At 38.5% G+C, this 21,259-nt stretch overlaps 1 protein-coding gene across 4 annotated transcripts in view; it reads left to right on the top strand.

Annotated features, from left to right (window-relative positions):
- UBR1 (ubiquitin protein ligase E3 component n-recognin 1) overlaps positions 1-21,259 on the top strand; it is a 250,865-nt gene that overhangs the window by 87,104 nt on the left and 142,502 nt on the right. For 3 of the 4 annotated variants that reach the window (XM_077127596.1, XM_077127594.1, XM_077127593.1), the window contains exons 5-6: positions 7,555-7,685; positions 9,537-9,675. In XM_077127596.1, coding sequence (XP_076983711.1) covers positions 7,555-7,685; positions 9,537-9,675 — 270 coding nt within the window. The remainder of the gene's footprint in view (positions 1-7,554; positions 7,686-9,536; positions 9,676-21,259) is intronic. The other variant, XM_077127597.1, reaches the window with a different exon arrangement.

Below are 21,259 nucleotides of genomic sequence, written 5' to 3'. Positions count from 1 at the left end.
CGGCAGTCCTCTAGAGGAGTTCTCTGCCAGCCCAATTCTTGGGAACTTGGGAAGTAAGTCACCAGGTGTCCCCAGGATGAGTCACTAGGTGACCCTGGGATGTTCCTCCCCAGGAGATAGCTAGATCTGTGCTTCCAAGGTGGGGGCACTTACCCCGCCTGAGAGAAGTATAGGACAGTGTTTCTGGTACTATCTTTGTCCTGTAAGTTTCCTCTTTCATAAGGGCTAAAAAGTGAGTATGCTTTAGAATAGACAGTTTGTATTCAGCCGCAGTGGGTCTCAATAGAGACTAAACAAAATCAAGACCTAGAGGCGATTGCTCTGTATTAGTTAGGATTCTCTAGAGAAACAGAATCAATAGGGAACACTTGCAAATATGAAATTTATGAAAGTCTCACGGGACCGCGGGAATGCAGAGTCCAAAATTCGCAGGGCAGGCTGTGAAGCCAACGATTTTGATGGAGGGTCTGGACAAACTCCACAGGAGAGGCTCGCCGGCTGAAGCAGGAAGAGAGCCTCTCTCTTCTGAATCATCCTTAAAAGGCTTCCAGTGATTAGACTGAGCATCACTCAGTGCAGAAGACACTCCCCTTACAAGTGGAATCAGCTGTGGATGCAGCTGATGTGATCATGATTTAATTCTATGAAATGTCCTTATTGCAACAGATAGGCCAGCACTTGCCCAACCAGACAAACAGGTACCACTACTTGGCCAAGTTGACACATGAGGCTGACCATGACAGTCCACCCCTTGTCAACTTGGCAGCTATATATATCACCTTAAACCATACCTAATTTCTAAATAAAAACATTAAAACACACATTTTTTTTCTTTCACCTAACAATACTCAACTGACCTGCATATAACTGGAAACACAGTAACTCTACAGAATAGGGTGCAAGTCCTTGGGTAATATTTGTTCTTAAACTTGATATCTTATAACTTAAATAGTATAACAGGAACAAAACAGCATCACAGTCCTTGTTTCTGTAACTGTAGTGTAGTTCAGTTTATCACTACCTTCTTCCACTACCCATTCCATGTTCCCTTTATCCTCAGCAAGCACTTCAGCTGGCCCTGGTTCTTTGCTTGGTGGGGTGACCCAAACCTTCATTCCTGAAGTTTCAGACCCGTTGGTAGTCCTGTCTGATTGGGTTGTTGCAGTTTTCCATTGATTTTAATCACAGGACATGGAAGTACTAAAAGACACCCTAGGGGATCTCCTATATTCCAAGAAAACTCTTCTTTACCTCCATTGTATAATGGCAGTCCTATTTCCCCCTGATGGTCAGGATCAGTCACTCCAGACAATAATGCAGTCCCCTCCTTGGCTTGTTAATCCAGGGACTTGAGTAGCCCAAAGTGACCAGGTGGCAGTCTTAGATTCCAGTTCAGTGCAATCATTGTTTCTCCTGGTGGAAGCACTCCCCATTTTGGAACTAAAACCTGTAAACCAGCAGAGCTCAGGGTCACAGGGACAGCAAGCAAAATTTTCTTAGTGGATCACTAGGAGTAATAGTGAGTGGTGCCACTCACATTTCCACCCCTTGGTTCCTGGACCAATGAATCCTGGCTATGGGAGAAACGGCACCATACAGTGGACGGTAATTCAGAGCATATACAGCTTCCTGGAGAACATTATCCCAGCTTTTCAAGGTATCGCCACCTAGTTGGCACTTATCATAATTGAGTTTTCAAAAGGGCATTCCACTGTTCTGTCAATCCAGTTGCTTCTGGATGATTGGGAACATGTTAAGACCAGAGAATTCCATGAGCATGTGCCATGGAATTCCCACACCTCATTTGCTGTGAAGTGTGTTCCTTAATCAGAAGCAATGTTGTGTGGAATACCTTAATGATGGATAAGGCATTCTGTAAGCCCATGGATGGTAGTTTTGGCAGAAGCATCGCATGCTGGGAAAGCAAGCCCATATCCAGAGTGTGTTTCTGTTCCAGTTAGAATAAATCGCTGCCCCTTCCATGAAAGGAGTGGTCCAGTGTAATCAACCTGCTACCATGTAGTTGGCTGGTCACCTTGGGGAATGGTGCCATATGGGGGCTGAGTATAGGTCTCTGCTGCTGGCAGATTGGGCACTCAGCAGTGCTGTAGCCAAGTCAGCCTTGGTGAGTGGAAGTCCAAGTTGCTGAGCCCAGGCATAACCTCCATCCCTACCACCATGACCACTTTGTTCATGAGCCCATTGGGCAGTGACAGGTTGCTGGGGAAAGAGGCTGACTGGTATCCACAGAACGGGTCATCTTATCCACTTGATTATTAAAACCTTCCTCTGCTGAAGTCACCCTCTGGTGCGCATTCACATGGGCCACAAATATCTTCATGTTTTTAGGCCACTCAGAAAGGTCTGTCCACATACTTCTTCCCCAGACCTCTTTGTCACCAATTTTCCAATTATGGTCTTTCCAAGTCCCTGACCATCCAGCCAAAACATTAGCAATAACCCATGAGTCAGTATACAAATGCACCTCTGGCCAATTTTCCTTCCAAGCAGAATGAACAACCAGGTGCAGTGCTCGAAGTTCTGCCCACTGGGAGGATTTCCCCTCACCACTGTCCTTCAAGGACACCCCAGAAAGGGATTGTAGTGCTGCAGCTGTCCACTTTCAGGAGGTACCTGCATATTGTGCTGAACCATCTGTAAACCAGGCCTGAGTTTTCTATTCCTCAGTCAATTCACTGTAAGGAACTCCCCAAGAGGCCATAGCTGTGGTCTGAGAAAGAGAAGGTAATATGACAGGAGTGCAGATCATGGGCATTTAGGCCACTTCTTCATGTAACTTACTTGTGCCTTCAAGACCTGCTCTGGCCTTATCTCGTATATACCATTTCCATTTTACAATAGAGTGCTGCTGCGCACACCCAACTTTATGGCTTGGTGGGTCAGACAGCACCCAGCTCATGATAGGCAACTCAGGTCTCATGGTAACTTGGTGGCCCATGGTTAAGTGTTCAGTCTCTACTAAGGCCCAGTAGCAGGCCAAAAGCTGTTTCTCAAAAAGAGAGTAGTTATCTGAAGCAGTTGGTAAGACTTTGCTTCAAAATCCTAAGGGTCTGTGCTGTGATTGTCCTGTAGGGGCCTGCCAAAGGCTCCAGACAGCATCTCTATTTGCCACTGACACTTCCAGCACCATTGGATCTGCTGGATCATACGGCCCAAGTTGCAGAGCAGCTTGTACAGCAGCCTGGACCTGTTGCAGAGCCTCCTCTTGTTCAGGTCCCCACTCAAAATTAGCAGCTGTTCTGGTCACTCAATAAATGGGCTGGAGTAGCACACCCAAATGAGGAATATGTTGTTGCCAAAATCCAAAGAGACCAGCTAGGCGTTGTGCCCCTTTTTGGTCGTAGGAGGGGCCAGATGCAGCAACTTCTCCTTCACGTTAGAAGGAATATCTTGACATGTCCCACACCACTGGACACCTAGAAATTTCACTGAGGTGGAAGGCCCCTGTATTTTTCTTGGATTTATCTCCCATACTCTGACATGCAAATGCCTTGCCAGTAAGTCTAGAGTAGTTGCTACTTCTTGCTCACTAGGTCCAGTCAACATGATATCATCAATATAATGAACCAGTGTGGTGTCTTGTGGGAGGGAGAAATGATCAAGGTCCCTGCGGACAAGATTATGACATGGGGTATATCAAGATTATGACATGATATACCACTGAGGTAGGACAGTGAAAGTATATTGCTGACCTTTCAAACTGAAAGCAAACTGTTTCTAGTGGTCCTTACTAATAGCTATTGAGAAAAAAGCATTTGCCAGATCAATAGCTACATACCAGGTACCAGGGGATGTATTCATTTTCTCAAGCAATGATACCACATCTGGAACAGCAGCTGCAATTGGAGTTACCACCTGGTTGAGCTTATGATAATCCACTGTCATCCTCCAAGACCCATCTGTTTTCTCCCCTGGCCAAATAGGAGAGTTGAATGGGGATGTGCTGGGAATCACCACCCCTGCATCCTTCAAGTCCTTAAGAGTGGCAGTAATTTCTCCAATACCTCCAGAAATCCGGTATTGCTTCTGATTTACTATTTTGCTAGATAGGGGCAGTTCTAGTGGCTTTTCCACTTGGCCTTTCCCACCATAATAGCCCCCACAGCACGAGTTACAGAGCCAATGTGTGGATTCTGCCAGTTTCTCAGTATGTGTATATCAATTATACATTCTAGAACTGGGGAAATAATTACAGAATGGGTCCAGGGGCCCACTGGATTGTGAGATGGACCTGAGCTAAAACACCACTGATCACCTCCATAAGCCCCCACTCTGACTGGTGGACCAGAGTGATGATTTGGGTTCCCTGGAATTAATGTCACTTCTGAACCAGTGTCTAATAATCCCCAAAATATCTGATCATTTCCTTTTCACCAGTTCACCCTTACCCTGGTAAAAGGACTTCGGTCTCCTTGGGGAAGGCTTGGAGGAAGATTAACAGTATAAATTTATGGCAGTGTAACAGGGTTCTCCCCCAAAGGGACCTGACCTCCTCTTCATTCAAGGGGCTCTGGGTCTGTAAACTGTCTCAAATCTGGAAATTGATCAAGGGGCCATGACTCTGTGTTTTTATAATTCAGGTTAGACATCCATTCACTTGACCTAGAACTCTTTTATTTATACACCTCAAACAAGAATTTAGTAGACTGTCTTTCTGTTGTATTTCTAGGTACCCCATGATTTACTATCCAATGCCACAAATCTCTGCGAGTCATATATTTTTGTCTCCTGCTTTGAGTTTGCTGTCTATTATAATAGCCACGTCTGCCCTGTCTTTGGCAATTAAGTGCTGCCACCTGGCTTCTGCCAACTCGGGATCCCGTCATCCCCATTGTGTTTAAGGATTCCAGCTCAGTGACAGCAGTTCCTACAGTAATATCTGACCTACAGAGAAGTGCAACTACAGACCTCTTCAGGGATGATGGTGCTAGTCTCACAAATTTATTTCTCACTGTTCTGGTAAAAGGTGCATCTTCCGGACATTCCTGGGGTGTAAGAGCAGGCTTTGCTTGATAAATCCACTCTAACATTCCAATCTCTCTAAGCCTCTGAATTCCCTCATCTACATTATACCAGGGCAGTTCTGGCAATTCAACCTCAGGTAATGTTGGCCACCTTTTGATCCATGTTTCAACCAACCATCCAAATAAACTGTTAATACCTTTTCTAACCCCTCAAGCTATAACACTGAATGTAGAATCTCTGCTCAGTGGGCCCATATCAGTAAATTCAGCCTGATCCAGCCTTATATTCCTCCCGCCATTATCCCACACCCTTAAAATCCATTGCCTCACAGATTCCCCTGATTTCTGTCTATATAAATTGGAAAACTCACACAATTCTTTTGGAGTATAACTTACATCCTCATGTATGATACTTTGTACCTCACCTTTAGGTACAGGTACTGTTGGGACTTTAGTCTAGCTATAGGTCTAGAAGAAATGAGGGGTTGTGGGGGTTGGTCATGAAAAGAATTAGAAATATCTTCCAGCCATTCGTTTCAGGGCCTTCATTTGCAGTTTCATCTGGTGAAACAGGCTTAATCATCTAGGGGTAATCCCTTCAGGAGGAGGTTGGGTGGCCAACTCTTCAAGGCAGGCTAGAGGTGGCGCAGCTATGTCCTCAGGGCAAACTATTACAGGGTTATCTAGAGAAGACTCACCATGACTTGGTGTTTCACCCTCACCCCCGACATCATCATCAATCCATATGTCACCATCCCATTTTTCAGGGTCTCACTCCTTTCCAATCAGTGCCCTCACTTTAACGGCAGACACCATCCAACATTGAGATTTCAGTTTATGTTGTAAATTTGCTGCTCTAAAAATAAGATTCTGAGTCTGATTTTCAGAGATCCTAAGTCTATGGCTACAGGAAATAAGATTTTCCTTCAGGATACTCTTTGAAATGTCTGCATCTGTCAGACGGTGCTTAAGCTTCTCATTTGAAGCCTTACCCCATCCCTTTCACTCCTTAATGTAGCCAGTGTATCTAACAAAAACCATCAACATCTCTATACTTCTTATTTCCACAAAACTCTGTAAAGGTGTCAAAAACATTATCCCCCAGAGCCTGGCTTCATACAAGTGAAGTATTAGGAGAATCGAATGGTGATATTTTGACTATCTCTTGCCAACTCACTCCATGGTTTGGGAGTGTCATTCTGATGATGGGAATCAGAGTCCTCTGTGCCTTTCAGTTCAGTCAGAGTAGAAAACCATTCATAAAAACCCATTTTTAAGATTCTGTTTCTTGAGAAGCACCCCACTCCTGATACCAAGATGTATTAGTTAGTGTTCTCTAGAGAAACAGAATCAACAGGGAATACTCACAAATATAAAATTTATGAAAGTGTCACATGGGACCGCAGGCAGAGTCCAAAATCCCCAATGCAGGCTGTGAAGCCAGTGATTCCAATGGAGGGTCTGGACGAACTCCACAGAAGAGGCTCACCGGCCGAAGCAGGAAGAGAGCCGGTCTCTTCTGAATCCTTCTTAAAAGGCTCCCAGTGATTAGACTGAGCATCTCTCACTGCAGAAGACACTCCCCTTGGCTGATTACAAATGGAATCAGCTGTGGATGCAGCTGACGTGATCATGGTCTAATTCTATGAAATGTCCTCATTGCAACAGAGGGGCCAGCATTTGCCCAACCAGACAAACAGGTGCCACCACTTGGCCGAGTTGACACATGAAGCCAACCATGACACACTCCTATTGGAAAGTACGTATTTCCCATGGTCCTAACCAGAGGTGACTCTAGAATGTTATAGGCAACACCTTTTTTGATTATGGAATATTTAGCCTAGAATCCTGTGTTACAAAAGGTGGAATGTCTTAAGAGGCATTGAAAGCCAGGCAGAAGAGAAAGAAGGAGATTCTCATGGAGGCAAGGAAAAGGACCTATGTTGAAAATGTAAAAAGAGGAGCAGATTCAGCAGGAGAAAGGGTCTGGGCCCTTGGAAATGAGGAATAGAGAGAGTGTGGGGAAGTGTCAGAGAACCAAGCAGAGAGAGAGGTAAAAAAAAAAACACCTACTTCAAATTAGGCCTAAGAGTTACCCCCAGGCAACCTCTTTTTTTTTGCTCATTTGTGGCCTACCCCTCTCTCTGCCAACATGGCAAGTGAACAAATTGTAGCACCAACTTGACCATGGGGTTTAAGCCACACTGATATGAATAGCAACCCTCCTTTTTTTTTTTTTTTTGGTTGCTGTATGGTGGGGTCTTATTTCATTCTTTTTCCATGTGATTGTTCTGTTATTGCAGCACCATTTGTTGAATTTTTGGCAGGTGGGGAGTGCACAGGCCAACAATCAAATCCAGGTCTCCCTCATGACAGGCAGAAATTCTACCACTTAAACTATCCTTGCCCCTTCAATAGCAACCCTTTTGAGCTCAGCTTGTATTCTTTCCTGGAAAAAAGATGCAATGAATTCATTAAAATAATTTTGTTTTCAATTTATAACTTTATGTTCCTCAAGTATGTTTTTATATGCAATGTTTGTAGTATATCGTTTTATGCTTTTTTATAGAATTCATGTTGTTCGTTGAATGAAGAGGTAATTGCCCAAGCTAGGAAAATCTTTCCTTCAGTGATAAAATACATTGTAGAAATGACTATATGGGAAGAGGAAAAAGAATTGCTTCCTGAACTCCAGATAAGGTAGGGAAATTTATCTAAAGGGAAGCTTTTAGTTATGGTTATTTATACTATAAAATGAATTTGAATAAATGTTTTATTGTTATTTATGGTTTAATTTATTGCTTATCATTGTGAAAAATATATAGAGAATTATCTCTTGGCAATGCTTTCAAAATGTCCATTTGCACGAACTGCTTTGCCAGATACTATACAGAAGTTATGCCAAAAGAAGAGTCTGTCAGAAGCTTCTGATTTAAAAAAAAAAAAAATCATGACATGGGGGTTGAAGGTGGTCTAAATGATCTATAATAACCTAGCAGCTACTTACTCCAGTAAGTAATTAAGCCGTTTAGTCCTTGCTTAGACCAACTTCCAGGTTACCCAGAGAGATTTGTGAACAAAGATAGGGACTTTGGAGCAGTGAGTCTTCTTCCAGCCCCGGGCTTTGGCTCCTTTCCTTATTAAAAAAAGTTTGATGATGGGAGTGTGAGTTAGTTCTTTGCCTGTACTTTGATGTTTAGTATAATTGCAGTTGTCGGTATTAAAAAGTTTTCAGGTCAAAGAGCAGCAGTTTATGACAGCCACAGGTCTTTCAGTGGCCTTAACATTTGCTCTGGAATTATAAATATAAAAGGGATTTCTGGACCTGGTACACATTGGCCTTTGTGGGAATTTTTCTACCCACAAAGATTTTGTAACATTCGGAATTTTACAAAATTGCAACACCAAACTAAATACAGTCAGTTTTACAGTTTATTAGTCTTGTTTTTTTGTTTTCAGAAGAAGAGAAAATTGATAATTTTAACTTATGCAGCCATTAAATCTGTTGTTTTGATTCTTGCTAGGCCTTAGACTGCTTGGAGAAATAAACATCATCACTTAAAAAAAAAATCATCACTAGTTTGTTCATTTTATAATTTCAGATAGGTGGTAATGCCAGTTAAAGCCTTTAAGAAACTTCTGTTGGTAAACATCATACTTGCAATCTGCGTGCCTGAAAAGGGAAGTTGCTTGAGTGTGGTTGTATTTGTGGGCAGCACTGGACTTTGAATTCATAGATCTGAGATCTAAATTCTAGTTCTGCTTACTGCTTGTTAGCATTTGTGACTTTGGATAAGTTTCTTTAACTGCTTTGTGCTTCACTTTCCAGAACTATACAAGGGCTGAGAAAATTTGTCTCCCAGTTATGAGGATTAATTAAGTTGATTGTAGAAGTATATTATAAGTTGTCCAAGATGGATAATAACACCTGACATTTATGTAGCTCATAGTAGCTTACTGATGTTTTCACATATCATTTTATGAGGTCCTTACAGCCACTCTAGAATATTGATATACTACTCTTCTTAAAGATGAAACAGCACTGCCATCTGAGCAAAGTCAAAAAGCTTAAGCGACTGTCTTAAGGCTGCATAGTGCTTAGATGTCCTGTAAAAACCATTATCTCTTAACAATAAACAGAACTTAAACTAAAAATATATTGAATAAAAAAAAAATTCTGAGCCTTGGTTTTGTTTCCCTTTGTCCAAAACAGATTAGCAAGTCTTAATGATGGTAATAAGGACATACTGTCGCCAAACTGAGACTTTTGAAAGCAATAAGTAAATTTGGAGGGAAAGTGGAAAAATGATACTTTTATCAAGGTTGTTTTAATTCCATGACACTGTGTCAGTCATTTCCTGTATCATTATTGCACTGGCACTTCCCCACATGTAAAAAACACTGGTGCTGCTTCAATACACTTTTATATGTACAGATGTTATATATTATTTTATATATATATAATACAGACGTTATGTATGATTTCAGTCTATGTTTCACATTTTCTTTTATTTATTGCAGTGTCTGAATGTATATCTTTTTTTTAAACAGAGAGAAAAATGAAAAATACTATTGTGTCCTTTTCAATGATGAACACCATTCATATGACCATGTTATATACAGTCTGCAAAGAGCTCTTGATTGTGAACCTGCGGAGGCCCAGTTGCACACAACTGCCATAGACAAAGAGGTTTGTGGACTCCAGTTTAATATACGTTTGTCTTACATCATCTTCCTCATAGCCAGGTGATGACTGAGCACTTGCCAAGTGCCTTAATATTGTGTTAGGTAGAACCATCCTCTTAACTCCTTGCATACTAGATAAGTTAATTAGAACTTGGATTTTTTTGTGTTTGTATTATACTTTTAGATAACTATTTATAAACTTCCCTTTTCATTCTAAATAATTAGAAGACCATTAAATTGAATTGTTCTCATTATAAACCCTTATTGAATATGTTTGACAAACTATAGTTAAGAATGTCAGCTCAACTTTATTTTTTTCATTTATTAAATGATTAAGTGTATGGATTATGAAAAATTGATTGTTTCTGATGGGCAGCCTGATTTATTAGAACTGTTTTTAGAATAATATTAATTCTGTGGCTCAGGGTTTTTATGTTTTTTTTGTTTACTTTTTTAAAAAATATTTTTATTGACAAAATGTTCACACACATACAGTCTATACATGGTGTGCAATCAGTGGCTCACAATATCATCACATAGTTGTGTATTCATCACCAGGATCATTTTTAGAACATTTTGTGGCTCAGTTTTTAATAATAGCCATCCAAAATGAAGTGTATTTTCAGGTGGTGTAGATATATACAGGGAATATGAACTTAATCCCTTCCCTCAAGAGGTGTTATTTAGTACAAGCAGTAGCATGACATTAGTAATTCAACATTTTCCACTTTCTGCATGTACTATAATATAAGCAAGTAATTTAATATAGAATTAAAACAGGGGTTGATTGTCTTCCTTCTGTGTTCCTTTATGTATGTCTTAAGTGTTTGCAAATCATTAATGAAAGAAGTGAGAGAAAGTAAAGGATAAGAACAGTTAATAATAATATTAGCCATTAATTAATTTAATTAATTAACATTTAACATGTGCTTTCGTGTGTCAAACATACTGAACTTTACATGGAATATCTCACTTAATGCTAAGAACAATCCTTCGAGGCAGCTACTGTTATTTCCAGGATTTCACAAGCCTGTGCCTTGAGAGCTCAGAGAATCAATATCTTGCCATACCTATAAACTATTTCAACTACCCCAGAATTCTGGTTTGGAATGGTGCTTATCGTGTGTAAATTTATCATGTGAACTGTTTATTAAAAGTGCAGATTCTAGCTTCCAGTTGACTAAGATGGTGGTGTAAGAAGCTCCAGGGTGCCATTCCCCCAAAGAATCTTTGAACAACTAGCAATAACTGGTAGAAACATCTTCCAGAAAGTAATTACAAGTTTGTAGTAACTGGGTCAGTGCCAAATCAAGAAAATGTACCTTCAAAAATAGTAGGAGAAACTTGTGGAGCCCTTACTTACTCCTTCTCCCAGCACTCCCCAGTACAGTGTAGAGCCAGGCCTGAGCTTCCATTGTCGGTTTTTGACTCAGTTCAGGAAGAAGCAGAGTAACCCCTGTGTACATGTTGGGGGTGCCTATATATTGATTCCAATTGGTTCTAATCTGTCAGTGGCAACCAGAAAGACTAAACCAGGAAGCTTGTTTATAGCTCTCCATTCCAGAACTTGTCCTATAGGCAAAAGTTGCTTGTGGTCAGCTGAAGCAGTGCAAGAAACAATGAAGTCACAGAGACTTGGGACAAAGGATTACCTGCTTTAAGTCATGCAGTAGAATACCAGGAAGGCACAAGTCCTATTGTTAAGAATAGAGGAGGGTATGTTGTTATGTAAGGCTACTACTAAGCACAAACCCAGGGCAAGACACAGGCTCAGGCTCAGAAATGTGGGTGAGATCATTGTACTTCACATTCACCTCAGGCTGCTCTTGATGAGAAGGCTAACCTCTGAAGAACATCAGCAGCCTTTGTGGTGCCAATTTGCACAGACTGTGAAAAGTGGATTATTTGTTCATTTTTGTTAGTGCCTGACATTCAAGAAAATCTCTGTCATATCACTAGCTGGATACAAACTTAAGGTTAATACACAGCTCAGGGACTAAATTCCAGAGTTAACACTTTAAAGTATTAAAATATCTAGTATGTAACAAAAGAGTGCTAGATAGGTAAACAGGAAATGATAGCCATTCAAAGGAATAAGGTAAAAATCCAGAAACCATCAATGAAGAAGATCCGACTTTGATATATCAGGCAAAGACTTTAAAAAAGGATCCTCAGTATGCTCAAGTAGATAAAAGAAAATACAGAGAAAGAATTAATGGATATTAGGTAAACAATGAATGAACAATATGAAAATGTCAATAAGGAGATCGAAATTTTAAAAAGGAACCAAACGGGATACTGGAATGAAGACCACAATCGCTGAAATGAAAAATTCCCTAGAGAGTTTCAACAGCGGATTGGAGCTGGCAGAAGAAAGAATGAGTGAACCTGAAACAAAATAGTTGAAATGAGTCTGAGGAGCAGATAGAAAATAGAACTTTAAAAATGTAAACAGAGCCTGGATCTTTGCGACACCATCAAGCATACCAATATAGGCTTTATAAAGGGAGTCCCAGGAGGCAAAGAAAGAGAAAAAGGGGTAGAAGGAATATTCAAAGAAATAATGACAGAAAGTTTCCCATATTTAATGAAAGCTGTGAATATGTACAATCAAGAAGGCCAACAAACCTCAAGTAGAATGAGGCCCAGACATATAGTAGTCAAATGCCAAGGGAAGCTTTAAGAGAAGAGCAAGGTGTTATTTATAAAGATCCTGATAAGACTAAATGCTGATTTCTTATCAGAAACCATGAAGGCCAGCAGGCAGTGGGATGAAACATAAAGCGCTGAAAAAAAACAGTTGGCAACCAAGAGTTTTATATCTAGAGAGCCTGTCTTTCAAAAATGAGGGGTACATTAAGGCATTCCCAGATAAACAAAAGCTGAATGAAGTCATCACACATTAGACGTACCCTACAAGCAATACTAAAGGGATTTCCTTAGACTGAAAGTAATGGATGCTGGACAGTAGGTTGAAAAGCATAAAGACTAAAGACTTCCTGTAAAAGTAACCATATGGTTATTATATGTGCCAATACTATTTATTATATTTTTTATATAGATTTTTACAGGTTTCAAAATGTATATGCATAAAACGTAATGACAAAATATGGTTTTGGGTATACAATATATAAAAATATAACGTGTAAGTACAATAAAAAGTTAGGGGAACAGAGGGATGTAGAAATAGGGTTTATGTGTGCTACTGAAGTTAAGTTGAGATCAACTCAAACATAGTTGTAATTGATTAAGGATGTTTAAGCCTCACAAAGAAAATACTTGTATGAAAAATATATGCAGAAAGATATGAGAAGGTACTAAAAATGGTACAATGCAAAAAATTAAATATGCAAGTTGGCATTAATGAAGAATTGAGGGACAGAAAAGGTATAAGACTTAGAAATGATAAATAGCAAAATGGCAGACGAAGTTACTTTAAATGTAGATAGATTAAAAGCTCCACTTAAATGCAGAAGTTAACAGAATGGATAAATAGGTTTGACCCGACTATATTGTGTGTACAAGAGATTCAAATTCAAAAAAACACAGATTGATTGTAAATGAAAAGATGAATAAAAAATATGCTATGCAAATAGTAACCAAAAAAAAAGCTGGCGCAGTTATCAATATCACATAGGCCTTATGTCAGAAACTGATATGAAGGACAAGGAAGGTCACTTTATCCTGATAAAGAGGTCAGTTCAACAAAAGACATAACATTTATAAGCTAGAAAGAAACATGAAATCAGTAACAGAGGAAGAGGTGGAAAATTCACAAATGTATAAAAAGCCACAGGGTCAAAGAAGAAATCACAAAGGAAATGAGGAAATATCTTGAGGCAAATGAACATCAAAATGCAGCATAGAAAAATTTATGGAATGCAGCAAAAGCAGGGTTGAGAAGGAAATGTATAGCTCTGAGTGCTTACATTAAAAGGGAAGAAGTATCTCAAATCAGAGACCTAACCTCCCAAGAGAGTATAGGAAAACAAGAGAAAGATCAATCCAGAGTGAGCAGAAGGAAGGAAATAGCAAAGATTAGAGAAAAGACAAATAAAATAGAGAATTAAATAAACAATTGAGACATCAACATGGCTGGAAAAACCTCCCCTGAGAAACAGCTAATAAAAGAACAAATCCCTTTTTTCAGAATTCTGGATGAGGATAGACACTAGGGAAGGACTACACAAATGTCAAAGAAAAAGGCAATAAAAACACCAAAGAAGTATTCCATTCCAGATCCGTCTCCCTCATTCGGTTTGGTGCCGCTTCATGCTTACACAGAAACAACACAACCTGGCAACTTCCTGCCATGGATTCAGTCCATAGAGCCACTCATAGCAGTGAATTAGATCCCCACATACATCCAGACACAGGGACACAAGTCCGCAGAGACCCAGAGTGGAACATAAGCAGGAGGCAGACACTTGTATACAAGATGGCTTCCAGGAAATAGACCATGGCAGAGTTGTTTGCAAGAGGTGCACGTGCTTAACCAGATCTAAGATTGCTGGATCACCTAAACAAAAATAAATGGACCTTTTTAAACAGCCATGCCATTTGGCTTCCTGGGGTGGGATACCATAAAGGGACATATACTGAAGGCAGAAAAACCTCACAGGGAAAAAAAAAGGGAGGGCATCTGAGCCGCTATAAGACAGGATGAGTCCAAGAACTACAAGTACAATGAAAAGGGGGCACTGAGTAAGGGAGAGAAGTTAAACAAATCGTAGAAAGTGGGGAGAAAATTCTGCGCAAAAACAAACAAAACGGAATTCCAGTGATTCCCAGAGAAGGGACAGAGAAAAAAAAGCTTTCTTTTGGAAGTGAAGCAATTGCACATAAAAGGTCAACCTTAAAAGTTATGCTGCATATCTAGAGCAAGAATCAGGTGCAGAAGAACTGAGAAAATCTGAACCATTAAACCCAGTCTACTCTGAAGGTCCAGTATAACTTGGACCTTGCATCAATGAAGAGCATTTACACATAACCAACCTACAATAAACCCTGTACAAGAGGGAGACACTGATCTTCAGAGTTAGCACAGCAAAAGAATCAGATGCCCATGGAAGACTATATATAGTTAAGATGTCAATTCTACCTAAATTGATTTACAGATTCAATGCAATACCAATTAAAATCCCAAAAACTTACTTTTCAGAAATAGAAAAACCAAAAACCAAAAATATGTGGAAGGGCAGGGTGTCCCGCATAGCTAAAAGTATCCTGAGAAAGAAGAATGAAGTTGGAGGTCTCATGCTACCTGACTTTAAGGTGTATTATGAAGCTACAGTGGTCAAAACAGCATGATAGTGGCATAAAGAGAGATATACTAACCAATGGAATCGAATAGAGTGTTCAGATATAGACCCTCTCATCTGTGGACAATTGAGCTTTGATAAGGCAGTCAAGCCAACTCACCTGGGACAGAATAGTCTCTTCAATAAATGGTGCCTAGAGAACTGGATAACCACATGCAAAAGAATGAAAGAGAATCCATATCTCACACCCTATACAAAAATGAACTCAAAATGGATCAAAGACCTAAGCATTAGATCTAAGACCATAAAACATTTAGAAGAAAATGTAGGGAAATATCTTATAAATCTCATACTAGGAGGCGGTTTCCTAGACCTTACACCTATAGCACGAGCATTGAAGAAAGAAAGAAATGGGAACTCCATAAAATTAAACATTTTTGTGCATCAAAGAACTTCATCAAGAAAGTAAAAAGACATCCTATACAATGGGAGACAGTATTTGGAAATGATATATTAGGTAAAGGTTTAGTATCCAGTATATATGAAGAGATTGTTCAACTCAAAAATAAAAAGACAGACAACCCAGTTATAAAATGGGCAAAACACTTGAACAGACACTTCTCAGAAGAGAAAATAGAAAAGGCCAAGACACGTGGAAAGATGCTCAATTTCCCTGACTATTAGGGAAATGCAAATCAAAACCACAATGAGTTATCATCTCACACCCACCAGAATGGCCATTATCAATAAAACAGAAAACGACAAGTGCTGGAGAGGATGTGGAGAAAGAGCCATATTTATCCACTGTTGGTGGGAATGTCAAATGTTACAGCTGCTGTGGAAGGCAGTTTGGCGGTTCCTCAGGAAACTAAGTATAGAATTGCCGTATGACCTGGCAATACCATTGCTAGGTATCTACTCACAGGACATGAAGGCAAAGACACAAATGGACATTGGCGCAACAATGTTTATAGCAGCGTTATTTGCAATTGCCAAGAGATGGAAACAGCTCAAATGTCCATCAGCAGACCAGTGGCTAAACAAGCTGTGGTATATACAGATGATGGAATATTATGCAGCTGTAAGACAGAATAAAGTTATGAAGTATGTAACAACATGGATGGACCTTAAGGACATTATGCTGAATGAGATTAGCCAGAAACAAAAGGACAAATACTGTATCGTCTCACTGATATGAACTAACATTAATGAATGGACTTGGATAATTTCAGTTAAGAACAGAGGTCATCAGGAGATAGAAATAGGGTAATGGGAACTGAAGGGATACAGATTGTGCAATGAGACTGATTGTAAAAAATTCAGAAATGGATGGCGCAATATTACCTAACTATAATAATGTTAGAACACCGAGTGAGGCTGAATGTGAGAATGATAGAGGGAGGAGTCCTGGGAGCACAAATGAAATCAGGAGGAATGATAGACAAGAAAGATTGAGACGGTATAATCTAGGAATGCCTAGAGTGTATAATGATAGTGACTAAATGTACAAATTTAAAAATGTTTTGCATGAGGAAGAACAAAGGAATGTCAGTCCTTCAGGGTGTGGAAAATAGATGATAATTAATATTTTAAAACTTTGACTTGTATGAAACTAAAGCAAAAAACATTTGGTACAAAATTTATATTTTGACTAGTGCATGTTCTAACATAACTTATGTGGACAGCTTAATTGAGCACCATTTCTTGAAGATGATTGTATAATGATATAGCTTTCACAGTGTGACTGTGATTGTGAAAACCTTGTGCCTGATGCTCCTTTTATCTTCCTTATGGACAGATGAGTAAAGCATATGGATTAATAATAAGTAAATAATAGGGGGAACAAATATTGAAATAAACTTAGTAGATTGAAATGCTAGTGATTGATGAAAGGGAGGGGTAAGGAGTATGGAATGTATGAATTTTTTTCTGTTTTCTTTTTATTTCTTTTTCTGAATTGATGCAAATATTTAAGAAATGATCATGATGATGAGTATACAACTATGTGATGATATTGTGAATTACAGATTATATATGTAGAATGGAATGACCATATGGTGAATGTTTGTGTTTATATGTTAGTACATTAATAAATAAAAAAATTAGAAAAAAAAAGAATTAGATGCCCAGATAACTGCAAAAAATTAAAGCAATATGGAGAAACAAGAAGACATGACCCAAAGGAATAAATTAGAGCTTCAGATGAGATGACTTTGGAATAGCCAATCAAAGATGTTTGGACAAATCTCCTATACCATTTCGAAGATGATATAGAGCTCACGGACATTAAGAAGATAATGTGTGAGCCAAAATAAAAATTAGGAAGTGTGCTGATTTGAAAAATTTGTGTACCCTAACAAAGCCATGTTTTAAACTTAACCAAACTTTGTGGGAGCAATGGTTTCTTCTAATCTCTATTCAGTACTATAGGCGGCGACTTTATTAGGTTATCTCCATGGAGATGTAACTCAATCGATTGTTAGTAATTGAGCTTGGTTAGATAGAAATATGTCTGCACCCATTCTATGGGGTTTTGATTAGTCTGGTGGAAACTATAAAAGAGGAGACATTTTGGAGAGAGTACCTTTTTTTTTAATTAAAAAAAATTAATTAACACAACATTTAGAAATCATTCCATTCTACATATGCAATCAGTAACTCTTAATATCATCACATAGATGTATGATCATCATTTCTTAGTACATTTGCATTGATTTAGGAAAAGAACTAGCAAAACAACAGAAAAAGATATAGAATGATAATATAGAGAAAAAAATAAAAATAATAATAAAAATTAAAAATAGAAAAAATATATAAAAAAGAAAAAACACAAAAAACACAAACAAACAAACAAACAAACAAAAAACTATAGCTCAGATGCAGCTTCATTCAGTGTTTTAACATAATTACATTACAATTAGGTAGTATTGTGCTGTCCATTTTTGAGTTTTTGTATCTAGTCCTGTTGCACAGTCTGTATCCCTTCAGCTCCAATTACCCATTATCTTACCCTGTTTCTAACTCCTGCTGGACTCTGTTACCAGTGACATATTCCAAGTTTATTCTCGAATGTCGGTTCACATCAGTGGGACCATACAGTATTTGTCCTTTAGTTTTTTTTGTTTTTTTTTTTTTATAGCTCAGATGCAGCTTCATTCAGTGTTTTAACATGATTACTTTACAATTAGGTATTATTGTGCTGTCCATTTTTGAGTTTTTGTATCTAGTCCTGTTGCACAGTCTGTATCCCTTCAGCTCCAATTACCCATTATCTTACCCTGTTTCTAACTCCTGCTGGACTCTGTTACCAATGACATATTCCAAGTTTATTTTTGAATGTCGGTTCACATCAGTGGGACCATACAGTATTTGTCCTTTAGTTTTTGGCTAGACTCACTCAGCATAATGTTCTCTAGGTCCATCCATGTTATTACATGCTTCATAAGTTTATCCTGTCTTAAAGCTGCATAATATTCCATCGTATGTATATACCACAGTTTGTTTAGCCACTCTTCTGTTGATGGACATTTTGGCTGTTTCCATCTCTTTGCAATTGTAAATAACGCTGCTATAAACATTGGTGTGTAAATGTCCGTTTGTGTCTTTGCCCTTAAGTCCTTTGAGTAGATGCCTAGCAATGGTATTGCTGGGTCGTATGGCAATTCTATATTCAGTTTTTTGACGAATCGCCAAACTGCCTTCCACAGTAGTTGCACCATTTGACATTCCCACCAACAGTGGATAAGTGTGCCTCTTTCTCCGCATCCTCTCCAGCACTTGTCATTTTCTGTTTTGTTGATAATGGCCATTCTGGTGGGTGTGAGATGATATCTCATTGTGGTTTTGATTTGCATTTCTCTAATGGCCAGGGACATTGAGCATCTCTTCATGTGCCTTTTGGCCATTTGTATTTCCTCTTCTGGTAGGTGTCTGTTCAAGTCTTTTTCCCATTTTGTAATTGGGTTGGCTGTCTTTTTGTGGTTGAATTGAACAATCTCTTTATAAATTCTGGATACTAGACCTTTATCTGATATGTCATTTCCAAATATTGTCTCCCATTGTTTGGACTGTCTTTCTACTTTCTTGATGAAGTTCTTTGATGCACAAAAGTGTTTTATTTTGAGGAGCTCCCATTTATTTATTTATTTCTTCAGTGCTCTTGCTTTAGGTTAAAGTCCATAAAACCGCCTCCAATTGTAAAATTCATAAGATATCTCCCTACATTTTCCTCTAACTGTTTTATGGTCTTAGACCTAATGTTTAGATCTTTGATCCATTTTGAGTTAACTTTTGTATAGGGTGTGAGATACGGGTCCTCTTTCATTCTTTTGCATATGGATACCAAGTTCTCTAGGCACCATTTATGGAAGAGACTGTTCTGTCCCAGGTGAGTTAGCTTGACTGCCTTATCAAAGATCAAATATCCATAGATGAGAGGGTCTATATCTGAGCACTCTATTCGATTCCATTGGTCGATATATCTATCTTTATGCCAATACCGTGCTGTTTTGACCACTGTGACTTCATAATATGCCTTAAAGTCAGGCAGCGTGAGACCTCCAGCTTCTTTTTTTTTTACTCAAGATGTTTTTAGCAATTCGGGGCACCCTGTCCTTCCAGATAAATTTGCTTATTGGTTTTTCTATTTCTGAAAAATAAGTTGTTGGGATTTTGATTGGTATTGCATTGAATCTGTAAATCAATTTAGGTAGGATTGACAACTATATTTAGTCTTCCAATCCATGAACACGGTATGCCCTTCCATCTATTTAGATCTTCTGTGATTTCTTTTAACAGTTTTTGTAGTTTTGTTTATATAGATTTTTGGTCTCTTTAGTTAAATTTATTCCTAGGTATTTTATTCATTTAGTTGCAATTGTAAATGGGATTCGTTTCTTGATCTCCCCCTCAGCTTGTTCATTACTAGTGTATAGAAATGCTACAGATTTTTGAATGTTGATCTTGTAACCTGCTACTTTGCTGTACTCATTTATTAGCTCTAGTAGTTTTGTTGTGGATTTTTCCGGGTTTTCGACGTATAGTATGATATCGTCTGCAAACAGTGATAGTTATACTTCTTCCTTTCCAATTTTGATGCTTTGTATTTCTTTTTCTTGTCTAATTGCTCTGGCTAGAACCTCCAACACAATGTTGAATAATAGTGGTGATAGTGGACATCCTTGTCTTGTTCCTGATCTTAGGGGGAAAGTTTTCAATTTTTCCCCATTGAGGATGATATTAGCTGTGGGTTTTTCATATATTCCCTCTATCATTTTAAGGAAGTTCCCTTGTATTCCTATCCTTTGAAGTGTTTTCAACAGGAAAGGATGTTGAATCTTGTCAAATGCCTTCTCTGCATCAATTGAGATGATCATGTGATTTTTCTGCTTTAATTTGTTGATATGGTGTATTACATTAATTGATTTTCTTATGTTGAACCATCCTTGCATACCTGGGATGAATCCTACTTGGTCATGATGTATAATTCTTTTAATGTGTTGTTGGATACGATTTGCTAGAATTTTATTGAGGATTTTTGCATCTATATTCATTAGAGAGATTGGTCTGTAGTTTTCTTTTTTTGTAATATCTTTGTCTGGTTTTGGTATGAGGGTGATGTTGGCTTCATAGAATGAATTTGGTAGCTTTCCCTCCACTTCGATTTTTTCGAAGAGTTTGAGGAGAGTTGGTACTAATTCTTTCTGCAATGTTTGATAGAATTCACATGTGAAGCCGTCTGGTCCTGGACTTTTCTTTTTAGGAAGCTTTTGAATGACTAATTCAATTTCTTTACTTGTGATTGGTTTTTTGAGGTCATCTATTTCTTCTTGAGTCTAAGTTGGTTGTTCTTGTCTTTCCAGGAACCCGTCCATTTCATGTAAATTGTTGTATTTATTAGCGTAAAGTTGTTCATAGTATCCTGTTATTAACTCCTTTATTTCTGTGAGGTCAGTAGTTATGTCTCCTCTTCCATTTCTGATCTTATTTATTTGCATCCTCTCTCTTCTTCTTTTTGTCAATCTTGCTAAGGGCCCATCAATCTTATTGATTTTCTCATAGAACCAACTTCTGGCCTTATTGATTTTCTCTATTGTTTTCATGTTTTCAATTTCATTTATTTCTGCTCTAATCTTTGTTATTTCTTTCCGTTTGCTTGCTTTGGGATTAGTTTGCTGTTCTTTCTCCAGTTCTTCCAAGTGGACAGTTAATTCCTGCATTTTTGTCTTTTCTTCTTTTCTGATATAGGCATTTAGGGCAATAAATTTCCCTCTTAGCACTGCCTTTGCTGCATCCCATAAGTTTTGATATGTTGTGTTTTCATTTTCA

Source organism: Tamandua tetradactyla, chromosome 14 (genome assembly GCF_023851605.1).
Source record: "Tamandua tetradactyla isolate mTamTet1 chromosome 14, mTamTet1.pri, whole genome shotgun sequence".
NCBI lineage: Eukaryota > Metazoa > Chordata > Mammalia > Pilosa > Myrmecophagidae > Tamandua > Tamandua tetradactyla.
The sequence above is the reverse complement of the archived record's forward strand: the minus strand, read 5'-3'. Positions and strand labels throughout refer to the sequence as shown.